Raw genomic sequence first — 27,879 nt, forward strand, 5'->3', positions numbered from 1 at the left:
GTCTGTGTGGGTGCAGGGAGGGGCAGACTACACACTTGCCCTATATCTTGACTTAGTGGTGTATATGTACAGTGGTACCTTGGGTTACAGAAGCTTCAGGTTACAGACGCTTCAGGTTACAGACTCCGCTAACCCAGAAATAGTACCTCGGGTTAAGAACTTTGCTTCAGGATGAGAAGAGAAATAATTACACAGTGGCGGTGGGAGGCCCTATTAGCTAAAGTGGGGCTTCAGGTTAAGAACAGTTTCAGGTTAAGAACAGACCTCCAGAACCAATTAAGTTCTTAACACGAGGTACCACTGTATATATTGCATCCTATTGTATCCTACAGGTTCGGTTCAGGTTGTTTGTGATTATATCAAATTTAGGATGCACAGACAATCCCATGTTGCAAAGGACACCTGGCAGACTTTCAAGCACAGCATTAAGCCGCCCTGCAATCATATGCACATTTATGTTCTGCTGGAGGGCCTCCCATAGGCATTCAGTTGGCTGCTGTGAGAACAGGATGCTGGACTTGATGAGCCTTTTAGTGTAATCCAGAAGGGCTCCTCTTATGTTCTTATAGGGTAGCACGGAGACAGTGTTGATTGCAGGATGCCAAACAGGCCTCATGCGCCAGAATAGAAGTGGACACACCTGCAATAAAGCATGTCATCCCTGCCCAGGAAAATTGGCTTCACATCCAGTAAGTCCCATTGAAGCAGCAAAATATACTTCTGAGTAAGCATGCTTAGGACAGTACTATTAATAAACAATGAAACCTCCTATGCACTAAGTCCTATTGAATGCACAGGGGCTCAACCCAGAACAAGCATGCCTACTGTCAGTTCTCAATGTCAAAATACTTCTGTTCCATGTTTTCTAAAAAGCCTGTCGTGGCTGGGTCTTGGATATAATCTAAGAAGAAATTAGATATTAGTGTCTGCAATGATGTATAACCATCTGCTCTCTGTGTAACCAGATGTTGTAAACTCAAGTGAAAATGTCGAGCATTAGCTTTCTGCATCATACAGAGAGAGAGAGTAAATATGATGAACTAGATGGTATAGTTCAATGCTATATATTTCTACCCAGTATTTCTTGCTAACAGGTAAGTATCCTTGAGATATTAGCCTCAATTGGCCCTAGAAAAGCTCAATGGTTGTTGCCCATCTCCACTCATGAGCTCACCTGCAGAACCAAAGAGAAAAATAAGGGTTTGTTTCTTCCCAGCATGATATATACATGTGGGCAAACTGGAGGAGAGGAAAACAATACTTAACAAAAAAGCGTATGAAAACAGCGGGATAGCTGAGTGATTGACATGACAGTTGATGCAAAAGTAGAAACCTATGTAATCAATGTGTTTGAACACGGTTGGTAGAAAGAACCTTGCACGCAGAAAGTCCCATGTTTAACCCCCGGCATCCCCATGTAGGGCTGAAAGGGATTCCTGCTTGAAACCACTGAGAGCTGCTGCCAGTCAGTGCAGACATTACTGAGCTAAGTGGACAGATGGCCTGATTTTGGCATAAGGCAGCTCATTGTGTTCCTATGTAATAAAAACAAATGATACCCATTTGACTTCGCGGGTTACTTCCCAGGTTTCTACCTGTATAATTCTCCGCTCGAAAAACTTCAAGAAATATATCTGAATAAATATGTGTGTGTTGTAGTTAACTAGGTTCTACTCAGAGCAGACTCGCTGAAATTAATGAAATTAACTTTGTTATGTCAATTACCTGGATATAACCATGTTGCGCATAACCTTGGCAAGGCCTGCCTTTCTGAGGAAATGTCTTAGGTGCTACACTAATTATCTCTGTTTACCTTATTCAAGACTTTTGTTTTTATCATTCTACTGCATGAGGAGATGAGACTGATGCTGGCTTTCCTATTAAGTTTATGACTAAGGTAAGATTTGAACTGAAGACTTCCTCGCAGCCCACACTTCTGGCAAATAACAATGCCAGTTCACATTGTTCTACAAAATACACATGTCTTCAGCAGGGACTCTATTGTTTTTCCATTTGTGAGACTATCATTTAACCCTGGACACTGCTACTCCTCCTTGGAGAGAGGGACTGACATTTGACTGTCATTCCACTTACAGGACTGTCATTTAACTGCCATCCCACTCTGAACACTCAATCCTTCTCGTTCCCATGGCAACCTACATTCCACCATTTCTCCAAGGCCCCCTTCCTATAGTTTTTTATTTCCATTTTCTCCCTTGCCTGTCATAGTTTTCCCTACCTTCCATTTTGGTACCCCAGTGCCTCTGCAATACCCCCCTCTATTTTTCTCTGACCCCTACCCATTCCTCAAGTCAATTCATCTTTCCTTTTTGCATCAATTCATTTTTGCAGAATAAGCTCTGACTTCTGGAAAAAATATTTGCAGTCCCAGAAGGAAGTACCAATGAGGTCAAGGTAGACAGACAGGTAGTTTATTTTGTTTTGGCCATAGGCCATCATCAACAGAGGTTATTTCCAGTAGTTGTAGAAAGCCTTGTTCTCTTGACTTATCTTTATTGTTCTACAGTCACTGTTCCAGCACCCAGTTGTTTGTCAAGCCCTGTTTCGTGGGAATGCAAAAAGCTGACTTTTGATTGAGACAGGAACTATACTTCATCTATTTATTACTTCCAGATCTTACCTACATATGTAATTCCCCACCTGCCACCACCGGCACCATTTTATACTCACAGCAAGCACTTAATTTTTTAAAAAAATCTCTAAACAGTTTACATGACAGTCACTTCACATAGAGAATGTTATTTTTAAATGGTCTCCACCATAAGAAACAACTGTGGATCTGTCCCATGTGTTCCTACATTTTACAGTTTGGACTTTCTTACTGTAAAACACTTTGATAAACTTCTTACATCAAGCAATTTTAAGAATGTAAGCATCTCAGGGGCGGACCTTGGTAATATGCTGCCCTGTCGGAGGCCATTTGACACCCTCCCTCCAGCCCTCACAGGGTTTGGGAAGGAGGTGCAAAGCTCTGGCAGGGTCCTAGAGCCCTCCTATCTCCTTCCCAAAGTCAGGTAAGTGCTCGCCCAGCATTGGTAAGGAGGACTCTAGGACCCTGTCAGAGCCCTGGCGCTTCCAAGCCATATATGCACCTACTGGGCTTTGAGAAGGGGCTCTCCTCGGCTGCAGGCCCTGTACAACTGCACTGCACGCACTGCCCTAAATCCGCCTCTGCCCATCTTGTTTAGCATACCGTTCTCATGTGAATCCCACAGGACATAAATGTAGATATGATTACAGCGTCTAATGCTGTGCCAGAAAGTCCGCAAATTGTTCTCTTTGGATTATCTGTATACCCTAAGTTTGTTAATAATCACAAGCATTTCATGGTTTTCCCACAGCAAAGGACTCTACTTCCTACATTGCTCCATCGGGAGAACTACCCCTTCATTCCTGCTCTCTATTTGAGAACACATTTATCCCATGACTGCTAAGCTCACTCAGGTTCAGAAGACACACTCATCCAAATAAATGTTGGTTTAACTGCTGCACCATGCTGAGACAAAAGGACTGGGGAGAAGCCAAGTGGGTGGGGGTCCTCTTCAGGAGCCCACACCTTGGCTTGGCTTATAAGAACATGAGAATGTTGGATCAGGCTAATGCATCTTTTCTAGTTCAGCATCCTGCTCTCACAGTGGCCAGCCAGAAGGTCGGTGGTTCAAATCCTGGACGGGTTGAGCTCCCGTTGCTCGGTCCCTGCTCCTGCCAACCTAGCAGTTCGAAAGCATGACAAAGTGGAAGTAGATAAATAGGTACCACTCCAGCGGGAAGATAAATGGCGTTTCCGTGCACTGCTCTGGTTCGCCAGAAGCGGCTTAGTCACGCTGGCCACATGACCCGGAAGCTGTACGCCGGCTCCCTTGGCCAATAAAGCGAGATGAGCACCACAACCCCAGAGTCGGTCACGACTGGACCTAGTGGTCAGGGGTCCCTTTACCTTTACCTTTAAGGCCAATTGGATCACCTCTGTTTCTTTATTTGTTGACGCTCTCAGAGAATTTGTGAGATGGGTAACTGATTAAATAGTCAACAAAATGAGCACAGCAGTAAGAAGAGTTTTAGCCAGCACAATCCCTGCTATGCTCATTTTCTACTTGCAAGGAGGTGTGTTGTTTGTTATTTTAAACATTGGGAACCTTCACAAATGGCATACCTCACCTATAGACTGAAGTGAGATACAGTGCATTCTGCTACCTCACCTTATTGCATCAGATACAGCGACTGGGGCACCTTCCTTTGTTGGGAAGATTGCATGTGATTACTGATAGAGGTTAAAGGTAATGGATGGTTTAAGGTAAACAGAAATCTCTCTGGAATGTATGAAAGGGAAAAACCAGGCCATTGACAGTTTGGCTCCAGGGCTGGCGAACTTCCAGCACCAGTCCCCACCACAAGCTATCTTCACACAACTGGGAATTAAGCAGTAGGAGGGTTCAAAGCAACTGTGAAACCTGTCATTTTAGAAATTAGCAGGTTGCTTCAAAAACCACACACAGACAAGTTCCCTCAGAAGAAGGGAGGAGCCTACTTAGGATCAAGCTTGCTTGTGCCTAAAAGCTTCTGAACTGAAAGCTTTCTGTTTTGACTCTAGATGAGTGAAGAGAGGTTGCAGAGTGTGCATGGTGAAGGAAATGCACTCTGTGCATGCTCAGAGCTCCTAGGGTATTATTACTTGATATGCTCTCAGCCAAGAGTTGTGCCCAGCATTGCAAAGCAGCTATAGGGTTGAACCCACAGGATGTTGTTTTTTAAGTGCTGAACACCTGTTCAACACTTTCCACAAGTGCATCTTCCTAGCCCACAGGCTGCACATGTACCATACATTGAAAACACATTGAAAGCACCTGTCTCCTCGCTTCCAGAGAATCCTGGGAATTACTAGTTTACCTCACAAAGCTACAGCTTCCTTTGCAGGATTGGGGGGGGGGTATGTGCTTTAAATGTGGTTTAAACGTACGGTATTATGGCTCTCCCCCGCCCCCGCCCCCATGGTCTTGGGGTCGCTCCCTCACACCTTTGCCTGCGCTGAGGCGCCGACAACACCCCCTTCCCCCTCAAGCGGGATCCGCCTCTTTTAACCTCTTTTCCCCAGCTTCAAGAGTCCCGGAAACTGCGCGCCTGCCTCGCTCGCCTGAGGCACCTGCCCCGCCTCGCCCCCTCCCCTTCCCGCCTTTTTCCCTCTCCCGGGGCAGGAGCCGGCCGGCGGCCGGGCTTGGGGTGGGGCAGGAGGGGACGGCGGAGGGGAGGAGCGCGGCTGAGGGCGGGCGCCAGCGCCGAGCCGAGGAGCGCTGCCTGGGACGGAGCGCTGGCATTTGTCGCGGGAGCCTCGGCAGGGGACGCAGCGCAGCGCCCCGAGAACAGCAGCAGCGGCGGAGGAGCCGAGCTCGGCCCGGGCGCGCCCCGCTCCCCCTGAATGACGGGCGGCAGGTTCGACTTCGACGATGGCGGCACCTACTGCGGCGGCTGGGAGGAGGGCAAGGCCCACGGGCACGGCATCTGCACCGGGCCCAAGGGGCAGGGCGAGTACGCGGGCTCGTGGGCGCACGGCTTCGAGGTGGTGGGCACCTACACCTGGCCCAGCGGCAACACCTACCACGGCTACTGGGCGCAGGGCAAGCGCCACGGCTTGGGCGTGGAGACGAAGGGCAAGTGGATGTACCGCGGCGAGTGGTCGCACGGCTTCAAGGGCCGCTACGGCGTGCGCCAGAGCCTCACCACCCCGGCCCGCTACGAGGGCACCTGGAGCAACGGGCTGCAGGACGGCTACGGCGTCGAGACCTACGGCGACGGAGGTGAGTGCGAGAGGCGGGCGGGCGGGCGAGCAGCGGCCGCCAGGGGGCGCGCGGAGAAGGCGCGCCACGGCTTCCACACGTGCGCGTGTCCAATCCCCGGTCGCCGGAGTGCAGCGCTGCGTTCGGCAGCTTCCCGAGTTGGTGCGCTCGCTCCCTCTTTCACTTTTATTTTTCCGATCTTATGGTTTGACAGACGCGGGTAGCAGGTGCATTCTTTGAAGCGTCCCGCTTGCGAAAGGGAACGCGCGGCGCTCTAGGTTCGAGGAGCAAACGAGGAGGAAGAGAGCCTGCAAAAGTTTCGCCTTGCTCACCGCGAGGATTGCTCAGAGTCCAGGTTTCTCTGTAAAATGTATCGATCCCACCACCGTGCACAGGTGGCAACCGCCGCGAAGCCGACGGCCCTTTGTAGCTTCATGCAAAAAGTGAGAGGCGGCTGACACCCTGCTGCTGCTGTTGATCTTCCGCCTTCTGGGAATGAAACAGGCGCCGATAAGGGAGTATTAGCACATTTGTACGGCTTGTCTTGCCCAGGCGGTTTGCAGCGCAGACAAGAGATAATGCCCCACCCCACCCCCTTCTTTCTTTTTTTGCTACAATCGCACAGTTCAGTTCATCAGATACATCCGAGTGTGGGCGAGTGTCCACCAAAGCCTATGCCACAATATATTGGTTAGCCTTTAAGCTGCCATAAGACTCTATGTTGTTTTGGCTGCAGCATGCCAACCACAGATATTCCTCTAGAGTTTCCAAATTGAATTAGATCCTCCCTTCAATTCTCCTATAAGCTGATATTAAAAGTGTGAGGAAAGTCCACCCTTTCTGCCACTCTGATTGCTGTGACAGTATGTTAAGTTGCTAAGGGGGATCTAATCTGCATTAAATCATATTTGAGTAAGCACCCTGTTATCTGCTTGGGCACATAATTGCAGTAGGTGTTGTGGGATGAACTGAGTATGGGCTGCCTGACTTAAATTTAGATGGTTGCCTAGGTTGCCTTCAGACATCCTTTTCCCACCTCAGCATTTCCGTGCAGTACAGTTGCTTAGGTCTCTCCTGAAAACCTTGAACGCAGTTTTTAGCTTGCTCAACATCATGAGTTTGAGGCTGCATGTACGCCACACGTTTAAAGCTCACACCCCAAAAAAGAATCCTGGAAACTGTAGTTTACCAATCACAGAGCTACAATTTCCAATACCCTGAACAAACTACAGTTCTCGGGATTCTTGGAGGAGGCAGATGCATGGAGTATTTAAAATTAACTTTTACAAGGGAGGAATTAAATGTTGCGGTACTGTTTTTTAGGATTGTTACTTTTCTTTACCAGCTGATAGAAATATTTCCAATATTTTACCTTTCTGGAATGCAGAACCTTTTTGCAGTTTGTTCTTCTGTGCCTGATGGCAAATTCACACAGTAGCGGTGGTGCGTTAGCCCTTGACACCATGCTCCTGAGCCTGCTACTGGGTAAACCTCATTCTGGTTTAAACAGAAGCTGCGTCAAGATAGCACTGGTACCCCCAGAGTGGCATCAGGCTAGTTATCTTTTCTAGGCCATCCTCCCTTATTTCTTCTGGGGTGTTCAATCAGTAATTACCGTAAATCTCAACAAAAACAAGGATGAAATAAAAAGCCACTTTAAAACAAATAAAATCCAACAGAACAAAACCGAAATGTGATGAAAGCTTGGGGCTGGGCAAGCTCACCAGGAGAGTGCATGCCATAGGCAGGGTGCAAAAACCAAAAGACACCTCTCTGCAATTGCCATCCAGTTAATCTTGGGTAGTGGGCAGAAGGTCCTCAGATGAAGGATAGAGGGCATAGTCATATTTGTGTGGAACAAGACCATGTTCTCATGGCATTTAGGGATTCATAGGTTGTAACCAGGACTTCAAATTGTACATGGCAATAGGCTGGCAGCTTGTGTAGATTTTTAACTACTGGTGGGATGTGATCACTATTGATGTTTGCAGTCAGCAGCCTCGCAGCTGAATTCTGAAGTTCCCAATAAATCTCCAAAGGCAGCCCCATGTGCAACATGTTTTAGTAGTCCAACCGAAAGTTTACCAGGGTATGGAAGCAAACTGTGAGCAGGGCATGTGCATCAAAAGAAGTTGGTGCACCAGCCATAACTGATGAGTTTGACAAGGCCGAATAGTTATATTTTGAGATCAGTGAAGATGGTTATTGTTCTGAAAGCACTTACAGCATATTTTACCATCGATATCTGAAATGTGAACTAGCCTTGCATCTAGGGGGGAAAGTTCCTAATTTCTTCTGACAGCAAAGTGAGCATAACAGGGGGCATGAAACAGGAGTTCATTTAGGTCAGTTAAGAGTACATCTTGTCCAGATAAATTGTTTCCCTGACATACTGTACTTGTGTCATATTGAGCACTGTACAAAAAACAAAAATAGGCTGGATCCTTGCCATTTACAATTACAAAACTCATCTAAAGCTGTTGAGCTGCTTTTGATTTATTCCAGCCCAAATGTATAATTGGATCAATCTATTTAAAATTTCAGTGCACTGCATACATTAATCACACAACCACCTCAAGCTATGGAAGAGGCAGGATAATAATATTTAAAGTAAATAAAACTTGGGCATGTTTATCTTGCTTGTGTTAGCAATTAATGCTGCATAACTAGTATGTAGGAAGTTTGCTGTGGTACATTATTCTGCAAAATGTGGTCGGCAACACAAAAAAGTATTGTGTTTAAATATCCTCATCCAATTGCCCTTCATTTGGATAGAATTTGCCATTGATTTCAACAGAACTTACTTCCAGGGAAGTATAGTTAGATCAGCGGTTCTGAAACTTATTTTTTATGAGCCACAGTTTCAGAATAAAAATTTCCTCATGCCACACCATTTTTAATTGATAAAAAAATACACTGGAAAACAAAAGAAAACAACTCTTAGCAGTGCTTGATTTAGAACACAACTGCTTTATAATATGATCAGGGGACATCCAGAAAGTATAAAACAATGCAGCTAGCTACAGAAGAACATGAACAATTCCCGAAATATAATATAATTATAAGCGAGCCTCTTACACACGTACCGTAAGTATATATACAAAGGTATCACTTGATGCTCTCATTTTGAAAAATTATCTATCCATATTCCGCAAATAAAAATAATTATTTTGATACTATACTACACTACACTGAAATGTTCAAATATTTCTTTGATTGTCCTTGAATCTTCCTGCCACATTTGCTAGCCTCTCCTGCCACACCCTTTGAGAACCACTAAGTTAGGGTATTAGCCTAACTGCCCTGTTCTCTGCATGTTTATTGGCACACAGTGGGACTTACGTAATTCAGCGAAGAAGCGAACTGCATATTGCATATTAACGCACACAACATTCCCCAGAACTTCTTCAAAAAAGAAAAGAAAAAGCTGTTTCTGGAGCAGGAAAGTGGCCACTGAGGCTGCGGAAGGGCATAAGGCTCTTCACTTGCCCATCATTTCCCTGCTCTACATCATTTCCCACATGCAGCTAGCCTACCTGGCCAGTGTGGGTTGTTTTCATCATCACTCAGAGAGAATGAGTTAGCTCTTGACCGGTGGTAGAAGAAGAACAAAAGTCCATATATTGCCAGCTTCAAAATATGACTTTTTATTTTAACATTGCAAGACAAAACCTACGTCAATTTCCTGGCAGATATCTCTAGATTTAGAGCATAAATCTGAGTGGTGCTTCAGTATATCCTTTGTGTTAAATAGAGACTAGCAACATTTTTAATGGAAAATGCACAATCCTCTGTGCAGGTTTACTTGGAAGTGAGTTTGACTATAGTAAGGTTTTCTCAGTGCAGGACTGCAGCGTCAGAGTTCTTTTGTCAAAAGACCAATTCCTAATTCTCATCCAACTGGCCATGCAATTTTATTTGCAAGGCTGGATTGTATAGTGATCTGCGGGGTGGGATGTTGTGTGCTTTAAAATCTAAAGTTCGTGTGTTAGATGTCATTAATGAGAAGCACCAAACATGCCTTTCTGTCGTGTTTGTGGGTGGCCGCTTGTTCTCAGCTGTTGAAAGAACAATATGTGAGAATAAAAAGTAAATATTAACTATGAAAGATAAATATTTTATTCCTAAGGAATACATTTGCTAAAACATCAAATGTTTATTTCAAATGGGTTTTTGTAGTTTGTTGACATTGTTTTAAACAAAAGAGAACCCTAATCTGCATCTTTCTTGTTTTAGTATTTGTAATTCATATATTTTATACACTATATATATTATAATCTTTAAACTATGGGTTGTATCCAACTAAGGTATGGATATTGAAATCAATTGACTTATCTGCATTATTAGTTATTTCAGTGTGTCTGCATTGAGTATGATTCGTAATTGGCCAAGAGTGTTCAGATCTGGGTGCTGGAATGTTTCTTAAAATACTTTTCAGGTGACACAAATTTTATTTTTTTCTGCACCTAGGATATGCAATAAAATATGTGTGCTGTAATCCTAGAGCCTGCTGTATATTAAATAATAACTTAAAGAACTGAAATACAAAAATGTATAGCAAAAACATTTTAAATCTAGGCTGAAACTTTTTTGATAAATTTTGTTGCATTGATTGATGGTTTAAAAAAATGGGAATGATAAATCAGCACTGTCAACAGAAAATGAAATAGGAAACCATATGTAAAAAATGTACGTCAAGATATGCATAAGCTAATTGTATGACCACTCAAAATCACAGTCAGAGAGGCTTCATTGCTCCAAGAAAGTGTCCGACAATACATGTTATTCCCAAATTATTGAAAGTTTGGGATGAGTAAGGCTGCAATTGTACGCATGCTCACATGAGAGTAAATCTCTTTTAAAATCGATGGGCACGAGTGAACAAGTTCAGCATTGTCTTTCATATATCATTGAAGGCAATAGAACATGTTAGTTGCAACTAACTTAAATCCCAGTGCTTTAAATTAGTTGAATTTAAGGGCATTGGGGTTTAGATGCAAGAAGCTTACTCAATGGCCTTGGGCATGAAGATCACTGAGTAAATGTACCGTATTTTTTGCACCATAACACTCACTTTTTTCCTCCTAGAAAGTAAGGGGAAATGTCTGTGCGTGTTATGGAGCGAATGCCTGCGGGTGGCGGGGGGATCTGCTGCAGTCGTGAGTAGAGGATCCATGGTTCCCCTTCCTTCCCTCCTCTGTGGTTACAAAGCATGGATCCACATGGATCCTCAGGATTTTTGCATTGGGCTACTCCAAACTCACTGTCAGATCACATGTCTGTGGCCACAGCATGAACCACAAAAATCATATATACACTATTTCATTTAGAATATTTTTTTTTCTTGTTTTCCTCCTCTAAAAACTACGTGTGTGTTATGGTCTGGTGCGTGTTATAGAGCGAAAAATACGGTAATTACTTACTTGCGTTACACCATGATGCTGTTAACAGCAATGGCAATCCTGTGGCCCATGGTTCAAATTAGGCCTGCCAGGCCTCCAGATTTGGCCTGTGAGGCTCTTTGGGGCAAGCCATGTGTTAGGTGTGGAGATCTGTTATCTCTGATCTTAAAACTTAGTACTGCAGTGCTAAGATGAGAGATAAGCCCCTGCTCTTTGACAGTAAAAAGCAGCAGGCAAAGGCTTATCTCTTATTGCTGTGGTCCCATAGCCAAATAGGGTTGTTATGAGCGCATAACAAGTTAATGGCTCATATACATTGCGACCAACATTCACTGAGTTCTATGAAGGGTGCCATTGTACATGAGTCATTCCCAATGGATGCAATTATGATAAATTTGATACCTCATTATCATTTGCCAACATCCAGTGAGATAATTTAGGGTAGCCTGTGGATTTCTAACCTGGTGACATGTCTCATCAAGAACAGGAAAACTGGTAGGCCTTGCTATACCATAGAGTTCAGCCTCTGATGCTACCAGTGGACTCAAGGTCAAACCATCCCAGGGTTCCAGACTGGGGACAAAACAGAGTGAATACTATCTTCTGGTGGACATGATGAAATGAATGTCCAACCAGTTGAATTATCTCGGGTTTGTGTTTGTGCTTATCACATAGGAAATAATTTTAAATACTTTGATCAGCAGATTCCATGCCACATTTAGAATAAGCATTTGAAGCAATGTATATGATATATATAGATCATGGATCAGTTCCTAATTTGTTTAGGCTTTTTGTTATTTTCTATTTAAATCACTGGGGGGGGGGGGAGAAGCCTTTTCAGGCTGTGCTTATATAGTGGTGAAAATAAGCAAGATAAATTTCAAGCACTGCTGACAAACTAAAATCGTTAGATGTTTATTCATTTTCCTTGTTTTTTCTTATTTCTTTGGAAAGGTACATACCAGGGACAGTGGACAGGAGGGATGAGGCATGGCTATGGCATGCGGCAAAGTGTCCCCTATGGCATGGCAACTGTGATCCGTTCTCCCCTCCGGACATCTCTAGCGTCACTGCGTAGTGAGCAGAGCAATGGCACTATTCTACATGATATTACTTTGGACAGCCCTGCTGGAACAAGAGGAGGGTTTGTGTTGAATTTTCACAGTGATCTTGAAGGAATTGGTGGTAAGAAGAAAGGAGGCTTGTTCAGAAGAGGATCCCTTCTTGGTAGTATAAAACTTAGAAAATCCGAATCAAAATCATCAATTTCTAGCAAACGCAGCTCTGTCAGGAGCGATGCTGCTATAAGTAGGATTAGCTCTAGCGATGCCAATTCTACCATTAGTTTTGGAGATGGGGATTGTGATTACTGCCCAGCGGAAGACCACGTTGATGCCACCACAACAGAAACGTACATGGGCGAATGGAAGAATGACAAGCGCAGCGGATTCGGTATAAGTGAGCGCTCAAATGGTATGAAATACGAAGGGGAGTGGCTAAATAATAAGAGGCATGGATATGGATGTACCATGTTTCCAGATGGCACCAAGGAAGAGGGAAAGTATAAAAACAATGTTTTGGTCCGTGGAATAAGGAAGCAGCTTATACCCATAAGAAACACAAAAACTAAAGAAAAGGTGGAGCGTGCCCTCGAGGGTGCCCAGCGGGCATCTGCCATGGCAAGAACTAAAGTGGAAATTGCAACCTCAAGGTAAGTCATTTCAAAGCATTTTATTCCTTGCTCCAGTGACACAAACCAGAAACACTTTGTTAGCTAATAATCATATTGGTCAAAATGGTGCATGTGAAGGTTTCAATTACATTTTTTACAGTGGAATTGCATAGTGTGACCCTTGGAAGATAACTCGGTTCAACAGTTTTGAGGAGGCACTGGAATGAAACAGGCTTATTGGATTGAACTAGATTGTTGTGCATTATAAGCATTTATTTTAGGGTGTCTTGAGTGGACAGATCCAGTTTGGAACCATATATGCATTCCCCATCCAATGATTCTCAAATATTCTTGGAAATATTTCTAGCTACTTGCCCTGTGATGACCTATGAATGCAAAGTGTATCTCATCTTGATCAGATACCATAGCATCCTCTAAGGATTCTCCATATGGGCAAGGCCCATAACTTCTGAAGGAGACCCCATCATGACAAAAGTAGTGGGGAATTGGATTAGTTTGCTTCGCTGTTTCAGGAAGTATGTGGGACGTAGGTATTTGCCATAGATGTGACCTGACAAAAGTATCTCTTGAAAGCCATATTGATTTGTTACATGAGTGTTCTATAAATGCAACATTGTATTGGTTTTTAATCTTTTATTTTGTAAGCAGCTGCTTTGGAAGCATTAATGCTGAATGAAAAAGAAATGTATTGGTGTACAAATTAATACAAAGCTTCCTGAGTATTTATTTCAATACAAATTGTTTTTGAGGGCTAATTCATGCTTCTCGCTAGTTGCAGCTGCCACCTGCTAGTTTTATTTATTTATTTCATTTTCCAATAGCTTTCCAATTCCTTTCTCTCTTTCAAATTCCCTTATGTAGGACAATATTTCCATGATTGTAGAACCTATTAATGGAAGATAAACATTTCAAACCATAATCCTACAAAGCTCTAACAGTATTCTCAATTGTAAATTAATTCTTTGGTTAGGAACATGGAATTGATGAGTTCTAGGAAAACCCGTTTTGCAAGAATGATAAGGATAGATTGCTGGAAAATGATACGGATTGCACTATCCAAAACATATATTCATAATATTATGTGAAATTATATGGTGGGGAATATTATAGAGTACTTGCATTGCAGTCTTAGCAAGAAAATATTCTATAACTGAATTTGAAAGGATGTATTTGTATTGCACTATTTTAAAATATGACCTTGTACAATTGACCCCTGACATTTAGAGTAAATCATCCTGCTTGTAGGTAATAAATCTTAAGTGGTACATTCACTGTACATGCAGCAATGGGTTTGGGTTTTTTTTTAAGTAAGAGCTAGGCAGAAGGTTCATATTTGAATTATGTGATGAAAAGCATTTTTTAACAAATCTTAACCAGCAAGTGCATATAGAACTCTGGTTTAAAAGGCTGCACCTTGAAAGGAAATGTACACGATTATGCAATTTGCCCTCCAAGGAATGTTGGTACTTGATTCCCTAAAGAAGTAAGGAAGAACTTGGCAAGCATTATCAGCTAGCAAAGTGTTGCATCAATAGCTTAGTATAAAATGTGTTCAAGGAACCATCTTATTAGACTTCAGATTAACAGCTCAAACCACCTTTTTAGTTTTCTCTTAGTAATGTATAATTTGAAAAATGGCCTGCTCTTCCATTGCCTTTGTAAAGTTTGCATTTTTTAAAAGAGGAATTCAGTTTTTGTTGAAAGTTTTTTAAATTTTTGTCACCAAGGATTTGTGATGAAGGCCACATTTGCAAGTAACACTAATGTATGGTTTATCAAGCTGCACTGTGGATGAATTCAGTGCTGTCCCATGTAGCATGAGCAGCTCCACTTCACTCCTCCCTTCATGATAAATAAACCACAAAGAGGCTAGCTTGTGGTTGCATCAGAACCCGAAGTGTGGTAACTATGATCACTAGCCAGCTGGAAGTCATGGTTTGTTGTAGACTTAGCAATCATGGGTTTTTTTAGGGCAAAGCAAACCACAGTCCTGGGTTTGGAAGTTACACTAAGCTACCCTCTGCAAGGATTGATTACCTGCTCATGGAAGGGAAGAGCAAAGTGTGGCTGCATGCACAGTATGGCTTAACAAATCATGTTTTTACATCTTAGTTTTGTGTACAAATGCAACCATTACTAGATTTATATGTCCTGAATCAGGTCGTTGATTCATCTAGACCACTGCTGTCTGCTTTGACTCACATCCACACTCCTGGGTCTCAGTTAGTCTATGCTAGTCCTGCCACAAATGCATCTCTTTCAAGTGGATAGGTCAGGAGTTGGAACTGTGGACTTCTGTATGCAAAGCATGTGCTCTATCACTGAGTGATAGTTTCTTCTTCCCAAAGACGTAAAAGGTCCCCCTATGGACTTACTTTTGAAAAGACTAGATATACAGAAGCAGTATTCAGTGGAGCAGCAATCCTTGAATGTATTCCATACCTCTGGTGTGAGACAGCTTCTTTAGTGCTAATCATGGGTTGACTTGAAACAGAATGATTAAATATGACTATTGAAAAGTTGAACTGAGGGCCAAACTAGATGTTGCACTGTGTGTATTTTTTGACAGGTAGCTGTGTGTGTGTTTTAAAAAGCTGCATGCTGAGAGTTTGGCCAAAGGAATGGCAGGGGTGCTGATTAACCCTTTCACACCTAGCTGTTGTTTTGCTTGAAATTGCTTGTGGAAGAAAAGATATGGAAGCTGCTTTTATATCTATCAGTCACTTTTCTATTATGTCTGGAAAAGCAGCTTGGGGAGAGTTTGTTTCTGACTGGGTAAAAGGGCAAGTGGGTGAAGGTGTTAGTAAGAGTAATAATCTTAGTAATAGGAAGATAAGAAGTAATCAATTGCTTCATTAAAAAAGTAATACTAGGGCACTTTTCCATAGCCTATGAATATGCATTAGTTCAGGAGTTGCCAGTATGGAGCCCTTCAAATGCTATGCGTAGGAACACTCCTCAGCCCTTGCCAATGGTCAAGGATGATAAAAGGTTTGCAGGCCTTACATTATGGCTTTGCAGATTTTGGAATGTAAATGTGTATACTTTCAGCTCTTGTCTCCTTCATTACGTATTTGCTGAGTATTACAGTGATAGGCATATTACACAAGCTGGTAAAAATAACTTTACTGGGCATCTTGGCCCAGTAAAGTCCAAGTAAGTTTGAAACATGACTACAATATGAAATTAAATACTGGGGTTTAACAGGATTAAAAAAAAAAATCTTTCTCTGATTGGAGTATTGCATATGCAGGCAGGTGTAGAGTACAGCCAGACAGAAGACATTCTGAACCCAATTCACTAGGAGTAATAGTGGAGGATGAAGGGTGCTTTATGCAATAATTATTTTTATTTCTTTAACTGCCGTCGGCATGGATACTCTAGCCTTGCAGTAACAGTTCTTGCTCACACAGAGATCAGGGGTTGGTGTGACATTAATGACGGAAAAAGACCCCTAGTTCTTAGCAGTTGGGGATATGTGAGCTGTGTGTTCACAGTCTTGTGGCAGTGCAAAGATTCTTACTGCTCTGTTGGGTCTTGCTGCCAGCTCACATATTAAGCAGAAGTCCAAGATTGCCACAGAGTGAACACTCAACAGGAAGCTGCAGCCAGTCACAGGTCTCTGACAACTGCATTTATATAGCAAGTGTTTGCCTTGTTCACACAGAACATAATTAGATAGAAACGTAAAAATGTCTTAGGTGTACATCTATAAGATACAGTGTGCAGATTTGCCCCATGAACATGACATGTGAAATCATCAGTTTACAACTTATGTGGCAGTAGATTCTAGTCAGCTAGTATATCATATTTTTGCAAAGAGAATATATAATATTTATTTGGAAGCCCAGATCTGTAACTTCGAGACCCTGCAGCAAGTTGATGTAGATCTTGTTACCATATAGCTAAGAGAGACCACAGCACCACCCACGTCCAAACCTCTGAGCCTCGTGGGCCTGCCGGTCAGAATGTTGGCGGTTCAGAATCTGCGCAACGGGGTGAGCTCCCATTGCTCTGTCAGGGCATCTGCCAACCTAGCAGTTTGGGAAAAAGCATACCAGTGCAAGTAGATAAATAGGTACCACTTCAGCAGAAAGGTAAATGGCGTTTCCATGTGTTCTGGCACTTGTCACGGTGTCCTGTTGCACCAGAAGCGATTTAGTCATGCTGGCCACATGACCTGGAAAGCTGTCTGTGGACAAACGCCGGCTCCCTCAGTCTGAAGCGAGATGAGCGCCACACCCCATAGTCGCCTTTGACTGGACTTAACCATCCAGGCGTCCTTTACTTTCTACCTTATAGCTAAGGGACAATTAGTATATGTAAAAAGTGAACCAGGATGAAATATTTAGTGGTAAAAACAGGATATATTAAGGATCACATGATTCCTTATATCCTGGTCTGATCACTGACTTTTTTTGGGGGGGAGGGATCTTGGTTAGCAGTCCCCCATGGCTCAGATGCATGACTCATAAGTGCAAGAAGCTGTCTATTCAGTGTAGTGGGCGCAAGCTATAGAACTCTCTTCCAGCTGAGGGGAGACAGGCACCCTCTCTGCTGAACTTCAGGTGCATCACTAAGACTTTCTTCTTCCAACAGGCATTTTTTTAAGAAGGTGTTTAGTTTTATTATAAATTATGTTATTATGTTTTGTGACAATATGTAGCAAAAACCATTATACAAGGATGTTTGCATCCTTGCTTCTCATGCCAAAAAAAAGGGGGGGGAGAGGAAATGGCATATGAAGAAGGGAGAGAGACAGCATAACAAAACTCTGTAATACCGTGAATGAGTTAAAAGGAGAGGGGAAATCATCATTTATTTTGCCATTCCAAAAACATAAAAACAAGGCCCAACTCTCTTGATGATTAAGTATTGCATTTCTTTTATATGTAATTTTTATCATTAAAATAGTTTGCCAAGTTTTCCTTTAGCAATCAGTTAAGGTAGTGGGATCTTTATTTGTCCCCTTTTTGTGCAATATACTGTTTTGCTGTTGTTAGTAGTAGCAATCAGTTGTATATCAGTATTAATGACTTAAGGATGAAGCATCAAAAGGAGAGTTGTTTTAGGGTTTCTTGGGAGATCATAGCCTGTACATATTCATATAGTATTCAGTACAGTGGTACCTCGGGTTGAGTACTTAATTCGTTCCGGAGGTCCGTACTTAACCTGAAACTGTTCTTAACCTGAAGCACCACTTTAGCTAATGGGGCCTCCTGCTGCTGCTGCGCCGCTGGAGCACGATTTCTGTTCTCATCCTGAAGCAAAGTTCTTAACCTGAAGCACTATTTCTGGGTTAGCGGAGTCTGTAACCTGAAGCGTATGTAACCTGAGGTACCACTGTACTTCCGTTCAGAAAGGTATTTTTTAAACATCTTTTTTTGATTCTTAGATATCTTTACAGCAGGATAAAAATACACTAAATTATGGTTAGTATATTAGTATTCCTTAATATATATATAATTACTGCACGTTTTATGGCTCTTTGACATCTAAGATTTTAAATAAATGTGAACTTTTTATTTCAGAGGTAGTAAACCATGGACGCTAGCTCTCATTAAAAAGATCCTTCTCTGTGGTGACACATACCTGTAAGGCTGGAGAGAGAGAGAAATACAGTGGTGCCTCGCAAGACGAAATTAATTCGTTCCGCAAGTTTTTTCTTCTTGCGAGTTTTTCGTCTTGCGAAGCACGGTTTCCCATAGGAATGCATTGAAAATCAATTAATGCGTTCCTAGGGAAACCGCCTTCAGACCAGGTCCGGGGACAGTCTGTCCCCCGACCTCTTCTGAAGGCTGGGGGGGGGGGACAAGGGCTTTTCTTCCCACTGCCAGCCTTCAGAAGGCTGTTCTGAAGGCTGGCGGTGGGAAGAAAAGCCCTTCTTCCCACCTCCCGCCCCGCAAGCTCCGGGGACAGGAGGGCTTTGCTGCCGACCGCCAGCATTTTAAAAGCCCCTGCTGTCCCGGGGCGATTTTAAAATGCTGGGGGTCGGGAGCGAATGCTGGGGGACGCTTCGCTCCCGACCCCTAGCATTTTAAAATCTCCCCGGGACAGCAGAGACTTCTCTGCTGTCCCGGGGAGATTTTAAAATGCTGGGGGTCGGCAGCGAACGCTTCGGTCCCGCCCGCCAACATTTTAAGATCACCCGGGGCAGCGGAGAAGTCTCCGCTGTCCCGGGAAGGCAGGCGGGGGGGAGCAAAGACTTTTGCCCCCCGCCGGCCTTCAGAAGAGGTCCAGGACCTCTTCTGAAGGCCGGCTGTGGGCGAAAGTCTTTGCTCCCGACCGCCAGCAATTTAAAACAGGTCTCCGGAGATTTCCCTATGGGCTTTCGTCTTGCGAAGCAAGCCCATAGGGAAATTCGTCTTGCGAAGCGCCTCCAAAACAGAAAACCCTTTCGTCTTGCGGGTTTTCCGTCTTGCGAGGCATTCGTCTTGCGGGGTACCACTATATTCTACCAAGCAGTGGAAGCAGAAAGTGCAGAGAAAACATATTGTCTGAACCCAGAATGTTACACTCATTTGCATGTTGGATAGAGTTGCACTTTGTGTTTTAATGCAACGGTAGTAGGTATAAAGTAATGAGCAGAAATATGACTAGGCCACTTCTGCCTCCTTGTCAGCTAGAGCAGTGTTTCCCAACCTTTTTTGGGCAAAGGCACACTTGTTTGATGAAAAAAATCTCGAGGCACACCACCATTACAGCCCTGTGACGTCAGCGCACAGCGTCACGCCGGGAGGGACGCACGAAAGTGTAACTTTCAATTTTTTCCCTCCCCCTTGCCGGGGAACCTCCAAGCTTTGGGGGTGGGGGTGGGGAGGAGGCAGCAAAGCGAGGGACTGAGGGACTCCTCCAACGACAAGGGTTGGGGAAGAAGAGAAAGGGCTATTCCGCTCCAGTCACGGGAGGGGAATATGTACTGGCCCAACTGGTGTGCGGTCTTCGGAAAGCGGGGTGCGGGAAGGAAGCCTAGGCTCAGGGTCCACCGACCTCGGCGGAGAAAGGCAACAACCGGAGCCGATGACGAGCCGGCGCGTGCGTGCAGCGGCTGGCCTCGAGCTCGGGAAGCTGCGCGCGGCGATGTTGACGCGGGGCGCGCGAGAGCTTGGGGGCGGGGCGGGAGAGAGAGAGAGAAAGAGTTGGCAGCACCAGGCGCTGTTACTTATTGCGCTGCGGACGCTGCCAGCAACTGCGGTGGTTGTGCGGCGGCCGCCACCGCAGAACATCCTCGTCAGTCAGCTGAGCTGCCTGGCGGCGTAGGGAGCCGAGGGGCGGGGCTTCCTTTCTGAAGGAGCTGAGGGTGGGGGTCCTCCGGCGCCTTCGGCGAAACGGCGCCGGCCCAGAGCGCTTCTAGGAGGCTGCCTTTGTGCCCTCTTTCCCTCCCTCCAGCCCCGTGTCACATGTGGAAAAGGGGGCTGGATCCAGTGACGTGTCACATGTGGAAAAGGGGGCTGGATCCAGTGACGCAACTCGGAAAACTGTTAGGGAAGCCAGAGCAGGAAAGTGAGTGGGAGGCGGTGTCGCCGCTTTAACCCACGTTTCCTTTTTGAAAGAGAAACCAGTGTTTCCCAACCTTTTTTGGACTCGCCCGCCTCCCTCCAGGCAACATCTCGCGGCACACCAGGCAACATCTCGCGGCACACTAGTGTGCCGCGGAACACCGGTTGGGAAACACTGAGCTAGAGCCTTCTCACTCAGTAAGAGTGCTGGTGCTAGTTTGCCCCAAACATAACTGACCCCTGGTAGAGCAAGGCTCAGAGAGCTGGTGTTTTTCTCTTTGTGAAGGAGAGAAGATTGAAGGGCTGAACTAGTCTCCTGTTGAATGCTACAATTAGGGGGATTATTAGATTTTAGCGGCTGAAACACTACTGGCTGAATTCACTATTGTTGAAATCCACCTAGGAGGGGAAGCTTGGAGCCACCCTTGGACCTTGCTTAGCAATTCCTTTTAGCTTGGATCTTGCAGAGCCACAGAAACCATCCTCTCTTGCCACCTGCTGAGGTCTCCTCTTGAGGCACACCCTACTTACTGTACTTGAGTGCTTACAGCATGCTATTTGCGCAGGCATTCCCAGGCCATTAGTGCCAGTTTTAGCACCCCAATGTTAATATTTTACTAGCATGTTTTTATGGATGTGTTTGATGATTTGTTATATTGTTATATAACAATATTTCTTACATTGTTTTGGTTGTAAATTACGTTGGTATTGTCTGGAGTGAAGGCGGTATGGAAATAGTTTTGTAAGTAAATAAATGTAAGTTTGTCAACTTTTTTTCATTTTTAGAAAAGAGGCCTTGTTCCTTCACTTTTGTACAGATCCTATATTAGGCAATTAATGACTAGTTCAGCCTTTGGCGACCTGGTGCCCTGCAGATGTTTTAGACTACAACTCCCATCAGCCCCAGTGGGCACATGCTGATGCAAGTTGTAGTCCAAATTAGGAGGGCACCAGATTAGTGAAATCTGAACAAATTCATTTAGCACAGCCCTTAACCATGATGGTTGGCTAAAATGAAAAGAAAATGGGTTTGAATCAAGCCATATTTATTTTAAGCATCCCCCTACACAGCTTTTAATATAAAATTCCTAAGGCAACTAACATATTTTAAAACCAGTAACAATGGTTTAAAGCAATATAATGCTTGAGACATTTAAAACCCCTTAAAGGCCAAACGAAATCCCGGAGGAAACAAAATTGTTTTTTTACTGGATACTGAAAGTCATCAGGCATGGTGTCAATGACAGGAGCCAGGATGAGGTCAGTAATAACTCACATGGTGTCTTTAGTCAAAAAAACAAACAGCTCAGGAGGCCAGGTCTAGTGAGCACAGCAACTCTTCCCGGTAGCTCTTGCTTCCCAGTGCTCTTTAAGACTCCTCCCCTGGTTCCTTCCCCAGCAATCTGAGACTCCTCCATCTTGCTTGTCTTTGCTCCACCCTCTTCATAACTCTTTGGATTCTAGTAGACCAGGGGGGAGGAGAGCTGGTCACTGCAGGAGTGGGAGACAGACTGACTTCTTTACCAGCCTGACTGTTCTCTGCCTCTTGGGCCCCCTCCTCTCCAGCCTCTTCTTCTGTCTCTGATTCTTGACTGCTTTCTGCCACAGAGTCTTCCTGCTCAATAAACCCCGTTACCTTTTCAGCTTCCAACAGCTCCTCCCAGTCTTCTCCCTCTTCTCCCTCTGACCACTCATTGTCATCCCACTACCAATCCCTTGACTCTGAGCCTTCTTCCCTTTGGGGTTCCCCAACTAGTACCTGCCACCACTACTCCAGCCAGTCCATGACACATGGAGCCAAGTAATTAGATAAGGGTGGGACCACCATGAGTCAGTCCTCTAGAACACAGGTGCATATTGAAGCAAGACATCTGTCAAATGTACATGTCTTAGACCAGGTGTGTCTAAATTGTGAGCTTCCAAATGAATCCCCTCATCCCCTAAAATTGGCAATTCTGACTGGGGTTGTTGGGGGTTGGAGTCCAACAAAATCTGAAAGGCTTCTGCCTTTCCACTATTGCCCATTTGTGGTTCTCATAATTAAAACAAATGGGTTGTATTAAATGTGGTGTTAAGTAGATCATTGCATCAGCACAAGGATTTCTTCTTGCACAATTGAAACATCTCCCTATCTCCTCCCACGTATGTCCCTTAAATCTGTTTTGGGGGTTCCTTCAACCCTCCAGAATAGATTTGGGGGCAGCACAGGAATTTATGTTGTGCTAGTGGTAATCCTTGCATTAGTGCAACCTTTTACTTTCTTCTTGAAAGCAAGCTGTTAGTCAGAACAGACAAAATGTACTCATTTCTAGATGTTTCAGTTAATTACGTTAGCAGTTGCAGTTAACATATGAGCCAAAATTGGTTCCAATGCTCGGAATGTCATCTGCAAAGCAGAATCAAAGTTATGGACCTGAACCCCGATTTTCTGGTCAACTCCATTACCAACCTACTATACTTCAGTCTTGTGTGGAGTGAGCTTCAGTTTGTTGGCCCTCTTTCAGAACTTTACTGACTTGGACACCTGTTCAGAACATCTTCCTCACTTGAATTTGATGTAAATGAGAAATAGAGCTAAACATCATCAGCATACTGATGGAACTTCAAATCCCCAAACGACCTCTCCCAGTGGTTTTATGTAGCTGTTAAACAGCAGGGGAGCCAAGGTGGAAACCTGCTGAACCTCGCAGCATTAATGCCATCAGGCAGAGCAGCTGTCGTGCAGCACCATCATCTGGAAACTATCATTCAGGTAGGAGCGGAGCCATTGAAATGGAGTGCCTTCAATTATTTGCCCCTCCATTCTCAGATGTGGTGTGCTAACATTGCAGACGTATCAAAAACTGTATTTTCAGTTGCCTTGGGCAATAGCATTGAAGCTGATTGTTTGAAGGAGGTTTGTAAAAAGGACTGGGCAATTTAACTGCTGATCTACCTGCATTTTGGCACACCTGATTTCTAAGCCACTTGCAGATTATATCAAGCTGTAGTCACAGTAGCAGACTTACCTCTACTTCCTAGCTGCCATGTATACTTCTGAGCTATATTGCAGGTTTTGGCTACAATGCATCCAGGTCTTAAGAAAATCACCCATTCCCCAATTTCAGGATAGTTTAATTTTAAAGAGCTACCAAGATTTAAAATGGTGTTGCTTGTTAACAAATTTCTGTTTGTGAACTTAGATTTGTAACAAGCATTCTACTTGAGATTCAGTCACCAATAAACATTAGCAACCAACCCTGCCAGCCGTGTGGAATTATGTGCAGGGCAGACAACTTTCCACTCTGGATTAAGCTGACGCTACGAGTCTCACTTTACGCAAGAACTAAACTGGGCACTTGTAAGACTAGTGCCTAGCAAATCTTTAAAATGCTTTACTTATTATAGATGCAATATGAATTTTGTGTTTAGGAGGAATAGGATTCAGCTGATGCCGATGGTATTAATATATGTTCGCTTGCTTTTGTACCGATCTGATAGAACCTTTGAGCACAATGCTTGTAAGATATGAAAATGCCAAAGTTTACCCACTTTGATTGGTGGGACTGAGAGCAAATGCTATATTTTATTGATTTGTTGTAACTTACTTTTAGATGTCATATGCCCTAAAAGCTGGGCTAGAATTCCTTTAACTATTGCTTGTTTATTTTAATACGGACATATTGAATGAGTCAGAAAACTGTTTGACAACCAGTGCAATTGATTATCCTAGTAACTGCATTTTGTACCAACTGCAATTTCTAATCGGCCTTTAAAGGCAGCCCTAGGTAGATAGCATTGCAATAGCCGAATCTGCTATAACAAGTACATGAGTAGCTCAGACCAGGTAGGGTCATATACTTAACCAGTGTAAACTCATTTGATTGAGCTGCATGCTGTATAATTGAATTTGTGGTTCTATTGATTGCTGCCTGTTTGCCAGTAAGATCCAGTGGAAAAATGGTAGAATTTCATTCCAGTCCTAGAACAGTTACAGTCGAACTGGTTGACCTTGGGTAGAATTACGGTAGTTCCCTTTTCTTCAACAGGAATAACAGTGGCATACTTAATGGAGAATAATACATTGATACCATAAGCCTAAGCAATAGAGTTTCTGAATAAAACAGAAACGTGATGTAAAGTGCAAGCACCTTTTGTTTTATTTTTAGTCTGACTTTTCAGTCACATCTCAGTTCATAGAGTTTACAGAATCAGGTCATTGACTTTGCACTGCCCTGGTTCCTTTAATGTAAGTGAAAACGGCTGATTAATCTCATCTCCAAAATTGTATATAGATATTGAAAACAGAAGGTACTGTTGCTAATGGTGGGGGGGGGGGAATGGTAAGCTCACACTGTTGACTGAGAGAGCTTAGCTATTTGGATATTTACTGCTATTTATTCCTTCCACCTCTTCCATTTGCCATCCAGAACTAAACCACTGTGTTATAGGACTGTGAGAGACTGCTGTGCCCTCAAGTATATTTGTGCAGTTCCCATTGATTTCTGTGGAAGTTGGTCATGCATATGTCAGGACAAAATTAGATTGATTTGAGCTGCAACAGCAGAACAAACAAAAACAGAAAACATGTTCACATTATGGAAGTCAAGGAATTTGCTGGTTGAAATGCACATTTTCATAAATAAAACTGACTGCTTGCTAGATATTTTGTAGCTGTGCAACTCAGGCCCACATTCCTCTTCCTTCTTTTATAAGTTTTTATTTTAAATCCCAACCCCTATTTTAAGCTTTGACAAACTGTCTATTTCATTCAGAATCCTGTTAAAGTCAAAGGGATATGAGTGAGTACATTGCTCAGCGCATTGATTAGACTCTTTGACTGGTTTGAATTCTTTCTCATTAAGGGGGTCAAAAATGTTAAACAAAGGGATATGTCTGTTTTAAACTCAGTGTTCAAGGTGACATTTTCACTATTTGAATATTGGCTGTCCAGAGGTCACTAGGCTTTATTGTTCCACCACATTTATATGGGGTGTTTTCTGGGGACTAAAGTATTGTTTTGATTATGAGATGAATGTCATTATATTCAGAGATGAGTAGAATCTATGATCTCCTGGAAACTAGGGCACCACTGGAGTAGAAAGGAGCTGCATCACCAGAGTAATAAAGAGCTGATCATTAACTTTATTTTCGGGGGGGGGGGGGGACTTCATTACCCAAAGAGCACAACAACTACATCTACATAACAAAGAAAATGCACAGCATAGGAAAGACATGCTATTCATATAATGTGGATTTTGTAATCAAAGTGTCATGCGAACATGTACAACATGCTACCAAAGCTTCCATCACATCACCTACTTCAGGGATAGGAAACCTGCGATCCTCTAGCTATTGTTGGACTAAAACACCTATTATCCCTGACCAGCTGGTTAGTCTGCTTGAAGCTGATGAGAACCAAACAACATCCAGAGGGCCACAAGTCCCCCCTCCCTGTCCCACTGGGTCATAATTAAAAACACCCCAACCACTTTTAAAAAGTTCACTGGACAATATTGTAAGAATGTTAGCAGAGGAAAATTTCTTCTTCACCACTAATTGCTGCAGCATAGACTCTGTCATGAGCTCTTATTTGTGCAGACAGACTCTCCACAAGACTTTCGTCACTTCCACTCTAGCAGTCTGTCAACTTCCTGTATTGTCCTCAGCTCAGATGTGTATCAAGGAGCCAGATGGACTATGCTCAGCGGAAAAGGATGCTTAGGAATGATCATGTCAACTATGAGGGTCATCCTTGCAATTCACATAGTGACTAGGGATTTGACAGGCGCTTAATAAGCCTTACCAACAAAAAATCTCATCAATGTCTTCCAGCCCTGCAGAGTAGAATAGTTACTATAGACCCAAACTTGAACAAGAAGTGATCCAACCATGACCTTAAGAAACAACAACAAAAACCCTTCTTAGACCATCATCTTCTTGCCTGGTAGGGGAAAAAAACACAGATCAAGAATATGTCATGAAAGCTATGAAGTTTTGAGTCATCCTGGAAGTGGTGGTCTTGATTATGGATGGTGAGTTTCTCCATAATAGTCATATTGGAAGTTTTCAACACCAATCCAGAGAGCACCTCCATCAGCTTAGCCAGAGAAACTGGTGGACAGTGATGTGAGACATAGTCCAACAGAATCAATACTTGTTGTAGTAATCTTTTGTAAGTCTTTTTGAGTACCATAATCTGCCTGAAGAGTGGTATATAAATACCTTAAATAAATAAATGAAATCCCTAATCTGTTTTGTGCACTGATCAAAAGATACACTCCTGCTCTCCATATGATAGATGGTACTTGCCACTTGTCACTAACTACATTTTCGAACTTAAGAAATGGGTGATAAATTTAACTAAGAAAGCAAGTGACTGTTACAGCAATTTGCTGTAATACATAAATAATGTACATAAATAAATATGTATTAAGCAATTTGCTTAATACATAAATAATGTACATTAAAAAATAGGAGCACAATTTTCTTTCTCTTATTGCATAAACGGTCTTGAAGGATTCTTATTAAAGACCCAGTGTCTTTAATTGGCTTCCCATGAGATAAACAAACAAACTTGGAACTTTGGCTATATTTACATAGTTGCAAAGTTCCAAATTTGCTGTTTGTTTATCTCAGGGGTCAGCAAACTTTTTCAGCAGGGGGCCGGTCCACTGTCCCTCAGACCTTGTGGGGGGCCAGACTATTTGGGGGGGAGGGGAGAGGGAAATGAATGGATTCCTATGCCCCACAAATAACCCAGAGATGCATTTTAAATAAAAGTACACATTCTACTCAAGTAAAAACATGCTGATTCCTGGACCATCCATAGGCCAGATTTAGAAGGTGATTGGGCCGGATCTGGCCCCCAGGCCTTAGTTTGCCTACCCATGGTTTAGCTTATAGGAAGCCAATTTGCCTCATAAGTACCACAAATGTTGTCATTGTTGTTGTTGTTGTTCACAGCTGAAAATATGAAAACAGCCAGTGAAACAGCTACAGAAGGCAAACACATTTATTATGCAAACTCATCCTTAACAATTGGCACCTCCATCCTACCGATTCACACAGCGCTTTTGAGACATAAGCCAATAATAGTCAATGTAGTTATGGAAGCATCCTGTATAAAATAACATATTACCATAATTACACTGTGCAATCAGAATATGTGTGTGCATTATTATTGCTTTCCGCTTTTGCTATGCTGATAGCTGCATTGATTCGATGGGATTACATAGCACTCCAGTGTGGATGAAATACAAACAGCAATGGGTTGCTACTTGTTTGTCAGATGTATTAAGAGCACCATCATGCTTTATCACAAAGAAGATTATGTTAGAAAAAGTGAACTCTGGATTAGCATGTAACAGAATCAAAGCAATTAGCCATTTAATGGGATACTGATAATTCTAGATATAGCAGCCCAAAATTCCAAGTAAGGAGTGTTTAATTCCCGTGCTAATTAAAATAAAAGATTAACACATGAGGTCATACGAAAGAACACTGGGTGATTT

At 43.2% G+C, this 27,879-nt stretch overlaps 1 protein-coding gene and 1 long non-coding RNA gene across 4 annotated transcripts in view; both read left to right on the top strand.

Annotated features, from left to right (window-relative positions):
- LOC310713432 overlaps window positions 1-27,879 on the top strand; it is a 304,345-nt gene that overhangs the window by 141,253 nt on the left and 135,213 nt on the right. The gene's annotated exons all lie outside the window — the stretch shown is intronic.
- JPH1 (junctophilin 1) overlaps window positions 5,212-27,879 on the top strand; it is a 63,055-nt gene continuing 40,387 nt past the window's right edge. For 2 of the 3 annotated variants that reach the window (XM_083517289.1, XM_083517290.1), the window contains exons 1-2: window positions 5,239-5,813; window positions 12,149-12,905. In XM_083517289.1, coding sequence (XP_083373415.1) covers window positions 5,435-5,813; window positions 12,149-12,905 — 1,136 coding nt within the window. In that variant the 5' untranslated portion in view covers window positions 5,239-5,434. Of the gene's footprint in view, window positions 5,814-12,148; window positions 12,906-27,879 lie in introns of all 3 variants that reach the window. The other variant, XR_014529209.1, reaches the window with a different exon arrangement.

Source organism: Podarcis liolepis (genome assembly GCF_965112155.1).
Source record: "Podarcis liolepis genome assembly, chromosome: 8".
In the NCBI taxonomy this organism is placed as follows: Eukaryota; Metazoa; Chordata; class Lepidosauria; order Squamata; family Lacertidae; genus Podarcis; species Podarcis liolepis.